The sequence below is a fragment of the Chiloscyllium plagiosum genome, unplaced genomic scaffold (assembly GCF_037043375.1).
Source record: "Chiloscyllium plagiosum isolate Xiang-an unplaced genomic scaffold, Cpla_swu_hap1 HiC_scaffold_33, whole genome shotgun sequence".
Taxonomy (NCBI): domain Eukaryota; kingdom Metazoa; phylum Chordata; class Chondrichthyes; order Orectolobiformes; family Hemiscylliidae; genus Chiloscyllium; species Chiloscyllium plagiosum.
In genome coordinates this window covers 25,720,892-25,735,556 of record NW_028270171.1, presented here as the reverse complement: position 1 = coordinate 25,735,556, position 14,665 = coordinate 25,720,892, and the positions used below count along the sequence as shown (strand labels likewise).

The 14,665-nt window shown below is 38.4% G+C and overlaps 1 protein-coding gene across 2 annotated transcripts in view; it reads left to right on the top strand.

Moving 5' to 3' along the window:
• LOC122542322 (myosin-9-like) overlaps window positions 1-14,665 on the top strand; it is a 169,611-nt gene that overhangs the window by 98,370 nt on the left and 56,576 nt on the right. For both annotated transcript variants that reach the window (XM_043679971.2, XM_043679970.2), the window contains 4 exons: window positions 2,319-2,471; window positions 4,098-4,271; window positions 4,359-4,532; window positions 4,792-4,906. In XM_043679971.2, coding sequence (XP_043535906.1) covers window positions 2,319-2,471; window positions 4,098-4,271; window positions 4,359-4,532; window positions 4,792-4,906 — 616 coding nt within the window. The remainder of the gene's footprint in view (window positions 1-2,318; window positions 2,472-4,097; window positions 4,272-4,358; window positions 4,533-4,791; window positions 4,907-14,665) is intronic.

Sequence of the window (14,665 nt, the reverse complement as noted above, 5' to 3'; positions counted from 1 at the left end):
AGGTCCCAGATGCTGTGAGGCAGCAGTGCTAACTACTGAGCCACCATGCAGGGGATGAATTGCCATTTTCTCAAAATATAAATATGTACATGTCAATATGACGTGGCAAACATATTGCTTATTTGCCATGTTACCTTGACATGAGAAAATGACAATTCATCCTTTTTTAATTGATGCTCTTAAAAAGCCCTTTACAAACATTCTTAAATACATTTTAAAGAAATGTTACATTTTTTTTCTGTACTGCATCTGGTTTAAATACCTGAGAGCTTCATTAACTGAATATTTATTTTGCAGGCTCATTCTTAATATCATCTCCCATGGTCTATTGCCAGTCCTGTAATGCCTGTAAAGTAATACTGATAGAAATCTGCCCCTAGGGTTCTGTTCCTGTTCAGAATGGATAGAGGAAAAGATCCCCTCTTTCTTTCTTTCTTTCTCCCTGCTGCATAGTCGCCACAGTAGCCCGGCAATTGCCGAATACAGTGCTACCTATGTTTTCTTGTAATCAGAACTACTTATATTCTCTTGTAATCATTTTGTGGCCAGTAAATCTGCTTCACAGCACTTTGAGAATATCCATATAATATAACGTGAGTAGTTGATTAAAAACACAATTGCTGAATTCACTGAAATTCTCTGCAGGTCTACATACATCCAGCATAGTCAATATTATGAAATACTTCTGGTAATGGCCATTATTGTAAGCAAGTTCCCTGTGGCATATTCTCAGTGAATTTGTCAGGACTGAGAAATGTGAAATAAGTATAAAATGTAGGAGCAGATATTGTCCATTCAGCCCACTAATTAAAATAAGATCGTGGCTGATCTGACCTCTGTCACTCCATTTTCTTGGCTTTATCTCTGACCCTTGATTTCTTTACTGGTTAAAAGTTTGTCTGTTGCAGCCTTGAATATACTTAACAACCCAGCCTCATTAGATCTGTGCAGTAAAGAGTTCCACTATCCTCAGAGAAGAAATTCCCTCACCTGTCATAAGTTTACAACTTTTTCTAAGATTATGCCCTCTAGTCCCAGTCTATCCTAGTCAGAGTGTCATGGTTATACAGCAAAGAAACAGGCCCTTCAGTCCAACTCATAGTCGCTGACCAGACATACCAGTCTGATCTAATCCCATTTGCCAGCGTTTGGCCTCTACCCCTTTAAATGCTTCCTATTCATATACTCATCCAGACTACTTTTTAAATATTGTAATTATACCAGACGACTCCATTTCCTCTGGCAACTCGTTCCATAGATGCACTATCCTCTCTTTAGTTCCTTTTTTTTTTAAAGTATTTCCCTTCTCCCCTAAACCGATGCCTTCTAGTTTTGAACTCCCCCACCCAAGGAAGGAGGAGTGTGGCTGTTCTACCCAATTAAGTCCCCTCAGGTTCTTATATTTTAATAAGGTCATCTCTCATTTTTCTAATCTCAATCCGTGCAGGTTCAATCTACTCAACCTCTCCTCGTTAGACAGTCCCACCATACCCAGTATCTTAAGTTACCCAGTAACTTTCTCTGGACTGCCTCTAATGCCAGTATATCTTTCCTTTAGGTAATGGCCCTAAACTGTTAGCAATATTCCAGCTGTGGTCTGACTAATGCCTTTTTTTAAAAAAAGTAAAATCTCCTATTTTTATGTTCCATTCCCTTTGAACAAAGGCTTACATCCCATTTGCCTTTCTTGTTAACCAATGATTGCCAATTTTGTGATTTATGATCATGGACTCTCAAATCCTTTTATTCCATAGCTTTCTACAGTTTTTCTGCATTTAAATAATAATCACACTTTTTTTCCTATCAAAGTCCATAACCTGTCATTTTTCCACATTGATTTCCATCTGCTAAACTTTTGCCCACTCACTTAACTTGTCTATTCTTATCACTTGTCTTCCCACCTATTTTGTCATCCACAAACCTGGCTATAGTGCATTCACTTTCCTCATCCAAGTTATTAATGTATGTTGTAAGTAATTTTGTAATATGTAACTGTGCATTGAGATAAGTATAACAAGGAAGAAGAATCTGGCTGAAGTTGGCAGACTAACATAGATCCATATAGACCCGCATTAATAACTTGTTGAACCTTGTGCTGTTGGCATATTTGTAATGCTTTTGATAGATACTGCAAACCAAATAATTTCACAATGCATCCTATTTTAAAAGACACAGTTGCACATTTCATAATCTGCCTTATGTTTAATTTTTTCAAAGCTACTCTTGCATGTATTATTCAGTTTTGATAATCAATAATTATTTGACCTTTTCACTTTTTTGTCTTAAATAGCTTACCTGAATTTTGTTTTACATTTTAGGCTGACTTTGCTGTTGAGGCTTTGGCCAAAGCCACTTACGAGCGCCTCTTCCGTTGGCTGGTTATGCGCATCAACAAAGCTTTGGATAGGACCAAGAGACAGGGTGCTTCCTTTGTGGGCATTCTGGATATTGCTGGCTTTGAGATTTTTGAGGTATCTTGGAATTAATTGGGTTGTTTGGTTGGAGGTATTTCAAAGTTGAGGGTAATTTGCTGATCTGACAACCAAGAACAGAAAGACCCTTTGTGGCTGTACGAGGGCAGGATTTCAGGGCTATTTATAATAGTTTATAACCTGCAACTGAGTGAAAGCCAATTTCCCTTCTGTTTAAATTATGGGCCTCCTCCTCGGAAGCAAACCCAAACAAGCAGACACAACACAACCAAAAACTGTAGCCACATTGCCTTAAATCAAAGACATATCAGAAATAACTTCCAGACTACTCTGACCCCTTGGTATCATGGTAGCCCACAAACCTACCTATACATTTCAACAGCGACTAATAAACTTAAAGGGTCCTTTAGATATTAACAGCAAAACTAATGTCGTTTACAAGAACTGTAAGAAACAATACATTGGAAACTTGCCATCACGATACACTAACACCAACTAGCCACCAAAAGACATGACCCACTATCACTAGTTTCCATACGTACAGATAAAGAAAATCAACAAACACATCCTAGGACAGGTGAAACAAAGACAAACACGAGAATTCTTTTGAGGCATGGCATTCTAACCAGAATTCCAACAATAAACACAAGATCTAAACCAATCTCCCTCCCTTGAAAAAAAGGAGCTGCAAATGACATGATCCACCTTAAGAAACCAAGACCTGTAAATGGAGAGGCGGGACATACCACCAGCACTTCACCGAAGACACTAACTGATGTTACCTAGTATGGTGACGAAACATTTGAAAACAAGCCTCATCTTGGCGAACTACCTACATACTTGTCATCAACCTGAGCTGCAAATCTTCTCAAAAATCGCTATGGTCCTTGTATCTGTTATTTTATGCCAGTTTTTTTTTACCTCTGGAGAGGATGACTTTTGGAGCAAATATTGAGTGTATTTCAAAGACTTGACATTAAGCTGATAAATATCCAGACTTTGATTGTAGACTTTCATTTTTGAACGAACTTGAATATTGAATTGAAACGTTTCAATTTAAAGGTATTAAATAAACATCTACGTACTGTTGTTGATGAGCAATACTTATTAATAATAGGAAAGCGTGTATAGAAATAGGTTGGGGGGATCTAGAACTGGAGGGCAGATGTTTAGGTTGAGAAGGTGAAGATTTAAAAGGGACCTAAGGAGCAACTTTTTTCTGAGGGTGGTGTGTGTTAGGAATGAGCTACCAGACGAACTGGTAGAGGCTGGTAAAATTACAACATTTAAAAGACTTATCTGGATGAGTATATGAATAGGAAGGGTTTAGAGGGATATGGGCCAAGTGCTGGCATGTGTGACAAGGTTAATTTAGGATAATTTATTCAGTGTGGATGAGTTGGACTGATGAGTTTGTTTTCATGCTGGACATCTCTGTGACTCTGTAAAGGCGTGATGCAGTCTTAAAGTGTGTAATCTCTAAGGTTGTAATGTCAACATTGTCTGACAAACTAATGATGAGATCCTACAAGAACAAAACAAGGCAGGAACTTTGCAGATCTTGACTAAGAAAGAGGTGCTTTGCAGTAAAACCGACAAATTGTTATGTGGTACTAACTAATTCTTACTCCCTTCCCAGTAACTTTATTTTCTGTGCTTTTACAGCTAAACTCCTTTGAACAGTTGTGCATTAACTACACAAATGAAAAACTGCAACAGCTCTTTAATCACACGATGTTTATTCTGGAGCAAGAAGAATATCAGCGAGAAGGAATTGAATGGAATTTTATTGATTTTGGTCTTGACTTGCAACCTTGCATTGACTTAATTGAAAAATCTGTAAGTCTTTGTTCCCTTAATGCTTTTAGTTAATTTGCTTCCCAGAAGAATATTGGGGCTAACTTGTTTCTCAAAAATATTTTTCAGGCTAGCCCTCCTGGTATTCTGGCTCTGCTTGATGAAGAGTGCTGGTTCCCCAAAGCCACTGACAAGACATTTGTTGAGAAAGTGATGCAGGAGCAGGGAACCCATCCTAAGTTCCAGAAACCTAAGCAGCTAAAAGACAAAGCTGACTTCTGCATTATTCATTATGCTGGCAAGGTAAGTTGATTCAAAACTTGATGGGCTGTCATTTATGTGGTTTATCTAAAAGAATTATTAGGAGTGCATAAGGTGGTCCAGTCATTTTAATTGCCATTTTGTTGAACTGTTTTAGTCTCTTTACCTTAGCATGTGCTATCTACACAGAACATAGCAAAATCTATATGCTCCAAATTTCATAATCAGAATCCAACCAACCATATAATGATATTTGATTCACTGTGTAGAGATTATTGGGTAATACCTCTCTTTAATGCAGGTGGACTACAAAGCAAATGAATGGCTGATGAAAAATATGGACCCACTGAATGATAACATTGCCACCTTACTGCATCAATCTTCTGATAAGTTTATAGCTGATCTCTGGAGGGATGGTAGGTGAAAATAAATAACCTGGGTTGTCTCTATACTTTTATTCTCAGGTTTATGTTGCTTTGGATTTCAGATTTTTTTAAATGCAGAGCATGGTCTGTTGCATGTTTCCCTGAATCTAGAAAGCAACACATTTTAGTATTGGTGAATTTTAATTTGGTATTCCAGTCACTTGTCAAACTGAATTTTGAAAGTCTTCACAATGTGTACCTAATTATAACATTGGGATTGCAAGGGTCCAGCACAGACATACCCATTGTACGGAACTGAGCCTTAATTTAGTTCATGTAATGGAAATGTGCTAGCTGTTGGTTGCCTTTCTGTCTTGCAGATAGGACAGTCAAATCTTGGCTTCGGATGAGTTTTAGTTGCTTAGAAAATTGGTTAGGTAAACTAATTTAAATTTCTTCTTCTAAGCAATGATTAGTAAATTGAGTAGTGAAGTGCTTCATCCCACTAATGCAATTGCCATTTAGACTTTTGCATATTACAGAAATCAGCTTAGAAAAAAGTGGTCTGTAGAATACAACAAATATCATCATTTTCCTTCTATGTGGAATACATCCATTTATTTGAAATTTCATGGGTTTAATTACTTTAAGCAAGGATATGAGAAAAAGGGGCAAAATTAGGCTATATGCCGCATTGAACTTTATCATTCAGACCATAGTGCATGAAGCTTTCTCAGCCATTCACTATGATAGCTGTTCTTCAGATTCAGCTCTACCTTCCTGTCCATTATCTGTGTCAATTAGTTTCCTGAGAAACCAAAATTCAACCTAACTTAGCCTTAAATATATTCAACAATAAAGCATCCACAACCCTCTGGGGTGAATAATTCCAAACATTTGCAATCCTTTGACTGAATGAATAAATCTCTTCTCAATCTTAAATTATTGATATCTTATTCTGAGATTATATCCCCATAGTCTGGATTCCCTACCCAGCGATAACGAGCTCTGTCTCTACTGTGTCAAACCCCTTCAGGATTTTGCATACTTCAAATAAGATCAATTCTTATTCTTTTAAATTCTAGAGAATATACCAACTTTTTTTCCACCCTGTCGTCATAAAACAGCCCTGTTATCCCAAGGGTCAACTGAGGAAATGTTTGCTGTATTGCCTTCAATGCATAAGTATCCATCTTTTAAAGATGGAGATCAAACTGTGTGAAGCACTCCACTTGTGCTGTCATCAAAACCACACAATTATGCCAGATTTCCTTATCTTCTACCAATGACCTTTATAATGAAGACGAACATTCCATATGTCTTCCTAATTTCTATTGCCGCGTGCTAACGTTTTGGAATTCCCTGTACAGCTTCATAACTCTGTCTGAATATCAGCATTTACAAGTTTTGCATCTTATTTTAGAAGACTTTTTTCTAAAATTTTGCTTTTATATTTTGACGATATATATAAAATGAATAACCTCATTGCCCTCACATCTTTTTCTACCTACCTATCTTACTGATTGCTTATTAAGTCTGTCTGTACCTCTTTGTAACTTCTGTCCCCTCATCCTGTGTTTCCACCTACCTTTGTATAGTTAGCACACTTGGATGACAATGTATTGTTTCTAAGTATTTATCATAGTTAAAAGCTGAGATCCTAGCATTGATCTTTATGCCACTCCACCAGTTGCAGTCTGTCTACTGTTTCTAATGCAGGTCTGTTAACCAACCCTTTGTCCATGAGCTTTTAAATTGCACGTTATTGTTTTATATGGCACATTTTCAGAAATTCAAGTAGGCTCTGTCTGCCAGTTTCTCCTTCTCTTGCGCAATGTTTTTTTTAAAAAGTAAAATTTAACAAGTTTCCTTTTCATGATATTGTTGTCTTTCTCTTCGTTAATTCATGATTTTCTCAATGCATTTTTAAAACTTCTTTATTATTAGATTCCAGTGTTTTCTTGACCACTGCAGTCAGGCTAGTAAAGTAGCAGGTTGAGATTTTTCTTGCATTTCACCTTAAGTTATTTGTATTGGAAACTTTGTATTACTGTATTCCCTGTAAAATGGAAGCAATTAACCTGTTTAGTTGCACTTATTTTACTCTAGCAAAAATGTTTCATCTTTAGCTGTACATGTCCATTTATAAAATCACATTAACACACTAGCCCAAGATGAACAGGTGATCTACCTACTGGCCTCTGTTAATGCTGCTCAGTAACTTGATATCAAGAACTGATGAGTGACCTTTGTCTTTTATATTTCCCTACCCCTCACTGTTTAGAGGAATGCCTGGTCTCTACTCAGCACCTGCTTCCAAAGAATCAGTCAATGCTATAATTGCTAAATGACTCATTTAACAATTGTCTAAGTGCCTAAGGAGACCAAATTTTGTGTATCTTGTAGTTTCATTGTTAGTTTTTTAAAGAATTTTTTTCTTATTTTGCCTTGATGTCTCTGTGTCTGTTGCAGAGATAAAAAGCTTTCAGAGAGCCTATTTCTATACACGCTTTCCTATTCTACATCTAGAACCAGGTGAAGTGAGAGAGGAGACTGTGATAGTGCCGTAGATCGATGCTTCCAAGAATCGCCTGCTTTGAATGCTCATCTTTCCTCTCCATTCCTGCTTGTGCAGTTTTCTTTTCTGTTTCCCCTTCGCTTGAGGTTAATGCAGCTCAACTATTTCAACAGCGCCTCATCCCGAGCTGCAATGGTGAAACATGTTCCACCAACTCGTAAGCAAGATGCACCTGTGTGGAAAAAGTTGAAATTAGCTTGATCTTAATAGTGACTCGTTTTTGGAATACAAGGAATTTTCTTCTGCATTCAATAATGAGCCTGATTTCATAAGTATAATCATTTGGTTTTTGTTGGACCTAAATTCAAATATAGCTTTTTATTCTTGGGGCTTGGTGACGTGCCAGTTTCTTTAAGATAGTGGCCATTACAAACTAAACCTCAATTAAGCATTTTTTTTAAACTGTACTTTCCACAATTCCCCCTTCTCTCTTTCTTCCAATTTGGTGTCCAGCACCCCATCATTTGCTGAGAAAGGAGGAAAATTGGCATCCCATTACTGGACCTTTTTTACGGTGTTAGACTTGATTGGGTTGGCAGAACACTTAAACAAATAGTCCAAGGTGTTCTGTTGCTTCAGTTCTACTATGTGTAACCATCAGGCAGCCTTGGCTCTTGCAGTCTTTGCATAATCAGAAATTTGAACTAATCAACTTGGAATAAAATAGTAAAGTGCACGTTATCAATTCCCTCTACTGTAATCCGCAAGCTATGCTTTATGAAATTGAAGTTCTGATTGGTCATTTAAGAATGTAGCAGGTTTGTGAACAGTGCAGGCATGTATCCTGGTTTGTGGCATAAAATATTGTTGCATGAAACAGGTTTTGAAAAGCATGTCATTTTGTTGATTCACAATTATTACTGCATACTGGTATATCAGCATCAAAATTTTATTTACTAACTTGGGTTAATTTATCTTTAAGATTTACAGATCTGTCATAAACATTGTAAGAGAATCACTGTCTCTGTCTTGGCAGTCCAGCATTAAAAATACTGGATATATTTGATTTTTAAACACTTGTAGTGTACTAACATAGTATTATGCTGACAGTGCAGGAGAACTTCCAAAAAGAGAGAAATCTATTTTACACTGGTCCTTCAGATGGATAGTATTGTGCGAGTTAGTTTAAAGCTATGAAATACTGACTACTTAAAAGTTCAGGGAATTGGTGCCTAAAGAGAGAGTTAGACTTGCCTATTGCTTTATTGATGATAAGATGGGAGTGCAATGGGAATAGAGAAAATTGCTGCTTCTGTTTGTTCCCTTTTTCATCAATGTAAGTCTCCACAAATTTAGAGGAATTGAAAAAGCAAATAAATACAGCATGGTATTACTAGACTATTAATCCAGAAATTCAGCTCATGTTCTGGGGACCCAAGTTCAAATCCAGCTGCAGCAGATCGTGGAATTTGAATACAATAGATTCTTAACTCTGGATATTTTAATGATGGCCATGAAACGACTATTGTCAGAAAAACCAATCTGTCTCACTTGTCCTTCATGGAAGGAAATCTGCCATCATTAGCTGGTCTGGTCTAGCCAGGCTTGGCCTACATGCGATTCCAGAGCCACAGCAATATGGTTCATTCTCAACTGCCCTCTGAAATGCAAGCCACTCCGATGCAACCGTCACTATGAAGAAATGAAACTGGACAGACCACCTGACATCAACCTATGCCCCAGAAATGACAACAGCAAAAATGGCCTGATCAATCCTGAAAAATTTCCCATACTAATTAACTTGTTCCAAAATTGGTATAGCTGTCTCTCTGACTAGTCAAGCAACGGCCTGACATAGCCATATTCATGGAATCATACATTACAGACACCTACATCATATTCCCTGGATATGTCTTTTCTAATCAGCAGGACAGACTCAGCGAGGTGATGTCACAGTGGTATACAGTCAGAAGTGCGTTGCCCTGGGAGTCCTCTATTAAATGTGATTGCATCGGGTTAAGCATGGGCAAGGAAACCTCCTGATTAGATTTAGGTTTCATTGTCATGTGTAGTCAAGTATGGGGTACAAGATAACAGTGAAAAGTATAATGTGTTGCCACACATGACACCAACTTACCTACAAAATGTCTAGGTACAAAATCCAAGTTACAGAAGTAGAAAAATAAAGATACAAGTTTAAAGGGTTCAGTCATACAGTCGTCCTAGTGTAAAAGTGGAAAATAAAGAAATGACGTTTAAAAATCAAACAATAGTCCTTAAGTCACTGGCCTGCAGATGCTGCAAGCTGGGCTTTCCCCAATAGGGCGCACTCTCCCCTGGCACTGAGCATGCTTTGCTGCACTGGATATGCACTGACCACAGCTGTTGATCTCTCTCAGGCATGCCAGGCCTCGCTGCTCACAAGATTTCAGCCCTGACCGCTGCTTTGCAGACTACTGCTGTCGTCATTCTTCGCAACTGACCACCTTTGCCGCCACTGCTGCCATCTCGGCTCGAGCTGCTACCAGCCACTGCCATGTTCCATTGCCTACCCTCAGCTGATGAATCATACTCCTTCATGTTGAACAACACTTGGAGGAATGTACTCTAGTTGGAGGATTTTATTGTCCAACACAGGGAGTGGCTCAGCAGAGCACTACTGATCAAGTTGGTTGGGTTCTGAAAGACAAATATGTTAGGCTGGGTCTGGAACTATTGGTGAAGGAAGCAACCAGCAGGGAAAAAAAATCATTAACCTCACAGCAAATGCATCTGTCCATAACAGTAAATATAAGAATGACCACTGCACAGTCCTTGCAGGGACAAAGTCTCACCTTCACCTCAATGTTGTGTGGCATTATCACCACGCTAAATGGGACAGGCTGCCAACAAATCTAGCAGGTCCACATTGGACATCAATGGGTTGCTCTTGGCCATTAACAGCAGCAGAATCATATTGTATCAAGCAAAATCTCCAACCTCTGTCTTGTATATCCTCCATTCAACCAACACCATCAAGCTAGGGGATCAACCCTGGTTCAGTAAAACATGCAGGAAATCATGCCTAAAGGTATAAGGTGTCAGTTTGGTTAGGCTAGTAAGCAGGGTTACTTGCATGTCAAATAGGATAAACAGCGAGTGACTGGCGAATCTAAGCAATTCCATTATTAATGACCTACATTTGAGCTCTGCAGTCTAAGCTCTCCTATCCAGTCTTGAATGGTGGACAAATTATCAACTTGGGTGCAAGGCTCCACAAGTATCCCTGTCCGCAATAATGTAAAAGCCCAGCACATCATGGCAAAAGATAAGGTTGAAGCATTCAGCAATATTCAACCAGAGGTGCTGAACCATCTCTGCTTCTTCCAGTGGTTCCCACCATTACAGAATCCAGTCTTCAGTCAATCTGATTCACTACACATGATACCAAGAACAGTTGCAGGCACTGGATACTGCAACTTTGACCCTGGCAATAGTACTGAAGAATTGTGCTAAACCTGCTTCCAGAACATCCCTTGCCAAACCTTTCCAGTCAGCATAAAAAGGCTGACAGCAACCTAACAGTATGGAAAATTGTTCAGGCACGTCCTGTACACACGAGGACAAATTCAACATGGTTAATTACTACACCATCACTCTGCTCTCGAGCTTTAGTTAATGGATAGATGTAATCAACAGTGCTATCAAGCAGTGTCTGTTCAGCAGTAACTTCACTGCCTAGTTTGAGTTCTGCTCCTAACCTCATTACAGCCTTGGTTCAAATCTGGACAAAAGGGTTGAATTCCATAGGTGAAGTGAAAGTGACTGCCTTTGACATCAAGGCCACATTCCACCCAGTGTGGCATCAAGGAGCCGTATAAAAACTGGAATCAATGGGGGAAAGCTCTCTGCTAGTTGGAGGAATATTTGGCACAAGGGAGGGAGATGTTGGTTTTTGGAAGTCAGTCATCTCAGCTCCAGGGCATCTCTACGGGAGTTCGTCAGGTTAGTGTCCTTGGTCCAGCAGACTTCACTGATTCCGTGACCTTCCCTGATTCCTGATACACGGAAACAGTCCATGTTCAAATGCAACAAAATCTACATGGTACGCAGGCTTGGACTGAAAGGTGGCAGGTAACATTCATGCCACAATTGATGGTCAATGACCATCTCCAATAATAGACAATGTAATTACTGTCCTTTGACATTCATTGTTGATACCATCGCCAAATTCCCCATGATCAACGTCCTTTGAATTTAGTATTGACTGGAAACTGAACTAAACACTCAATTTAAATACGATAGCTACAACAGCAGATCAAGGGTTAGGAATACTGTGGCAAGTAACTCAACACCTGAGTTCCCAAAGCCTGTCAATTGTCAACAAGGCACAAGTCAGGAGTGTGATGGAATACACTTGCCTGGATGGATGTAGCTCCAACAATGCTCAAGAAGCTTGACATCATCCAGGACACAGAAACATACATGATTGGCACCACATCCTCAAGCATCTACTTCATCCACTACTAACACTCAGTAGCAGCAGTGTATACTATCTACATATTACACTGCCAAAATTCATCAGTGATCCTTCGACAGCACCATCCACACTCATGACCATTTTCATCTAGAAGGACAAGGGCAGCAAGTGGTGTTCCCTTCTAAATCATTCACCGTTCTGATTTGGAAACTTATCGCAATTCCTTTGTCACTGGGTCAGAATCTTGCAATTCCCTCTTACGGCACTATGGGTCCACCTACAGCACATGAACTGCAGTGATTCAAGAAGGCAGCTCATCATTACTGTCTGAAGACAGTTAATGGCAGGCCAACTAGCGATGCCAAAGTCCCATGAGAATTTTAAAGTGAGAAAAATGTGAAAAAGTCTTCTGTAGGCATGTTTAGTATAATTGTACATGGGTGATAAAATGAATGCAGATAACTCAGAACCAAAAAAGAGATTTATGATTGGAAGCAGAGGACATTGCTGAGGGGTTAGGATTGTTTGCAGCTGTCTTTACAAAGAAAGGAGATGCGATCCAGAACGTGAAGGAGGAGTTAGTTTAAATGTGTTACAATTTAAAATTAATGAGGATATACTGATTCAGGTGTCTCATTTTAAACTTATTGCACTAAGATTGCATCCACGGATGCTAAAGGAAGCAAGATTAAAAATTGGAAGTGTGCCAGCCATGAGCCACAAGAATACTGGTGCAGAACTTCCAAAGTTCTGGTGGTTTGAATTTAAAACTTAGCAGAGAAAATTTAATATAGACAATTTTGAAGATGTTTATTTTTGATGGGAGTAATGCTTCCAATATAGACTATATAAATAAAAGCCTAATTCTAAAGGGGATGTAGGAGCAGAGGGATTTGTGCACATGTCATATATACATAACCTGCCCTGTCACCTTCAACAATTTGAGAGCTGTTAATGAAACATGTTGTCTCGGGCTTTACTAGTATAAAATATTGCTTTGACCTCCGCTTAATTATTGTCTGGTTCTGGTTGAACACAGAATGTGAAGCTGTTGGAGAGGTTGCAGAAAACGTTTGTAAGAATGGTTCCAGGGCTGAGGAATTTCAGTTGTGTAGAAAGACAGCAGAAGAAAAGAAGATTGGGAGGGAATTTGATAGAAGTAATCAAATCATGAGGGATCTGGAAAGAAAAAATTGGGGTAACTGTTCACGTTATTGAAAGAATAAAGGAAAAGACAAACATTTGAGAATATTGGCAAAGTTACCAATTGTGACATGAGGGGAGAACTTTACACAATGATAGGGATTTGGAGTACACTGCCAGAGTTGGAGGCAGGTTCACATCTCTGGATATGCCAGGGCAATGCACTGGATGAATTGCTCTTTTAGAGGGCTAACTTGGGGCCACTTTCTGTGGTCTAAAGATTCTGATATTTTTCATGTTCTGGAGCAGTTGAAGATTCCTTGAAATCTATGATTTTTACAATCTATATGAAATTAATTTTGGTACCTTTTTTAACAAGAAAAACTGTTTAGTTTATAAATAAGTTTAGTTTTCCACACCTTGCATTTGTGTAACAGCAACATTTGTCTGCATTAAAGACCAAACTTAGTCAGTTTAACCTGATTGCAAAATACTTCAGCTGTAATTTTTATAAGCCAAGTGAGGAATTCCACCTCCATTTGAGGGTTTTCTTCAAGGAAAGTATTTTTGCAACATCACTGTAACCCCCAAATGTGAACTTGAGTATCTTTCTCTCAATAAGAGATAACAAATCAAACACTGGTTATAGATTTCTGAGCAGTGTCAAGTTTAGTTGTACATCTATGTCCTGGTGTAGCTGCAAATATATGCAGTATATAGATCAAGGCGTGTTTTTAGGGTTAAGCTGTTGTTTCCTGTAATTGGAAGTTTTGGGATGCAGCTGATGGCCCAGCTTATTGGTGGCTTATGTCTGCAAAACATGTTTGTTAATTTTGGTTTACATAGATGAAAAGTAGTAAAACTTTGTATTCAGCTTAGTTTATCATGAAGCTTATTATCAACAAGTGTTGTTATCTCAGTCTAACTTGGACTATTGTTTTGGCACTTAATGCTTCTAAATGTTTCCACCCTGAATGTGAAAGATCGCAATGAATATAAATTATTTATTTTTAAGTGTAGTGAGCAGTGAAAGTTGGTGAGATATGCACAATCCCTTAAAGATGGTAGGGCATTTGATAAGGTGATCTAAGAGATCAAGTGGATTACATGGGTGATAAATGGAGGAATAGAATAATGAAAATTAATAAATGTTAGAACTTTGCAATTCACTCATTTAAGCCCCACATTACTTGTTGTAGACCATTCTGGACATCGCACTACAGAATAGATGCAAGTGTTGCAGAGAAGGTTAGGAAGAAGCTGAGTCAGATGTTAACAAGGAGAGGGACTTGAATTATGAGGAAACGTTGGGTAATTCTTGGAACATAATTCTTGGAACAGAGGAAGTTAAGATGGGACTTGAAGGCTTTTATAATTAGAGGCTTTAATCAAATAGATTTAAAAACTATTTCTTTTGGCAAGTATATCAGTAAGCAGGACTACGATTCAAAATTATTGGTTATAAATCTGGAGGGGGGGATGATTTGTAACTGCGTGTTGGGATCTGAAAAGCTTTACTTGAAAAGGTGATGAAAATTTAATCATAAAATAAAGGTGGACTTGTGCTTAAGGATGAAAATTCATAGGGTTTCAGGCAAAAAAATTGGAGATGACATTAAACCAACGCTTCTTTCAAAAACCCAGTGGCAGTAATGTGGGTCAATTATTCTTCTTCTTCCGTATCGTAGAA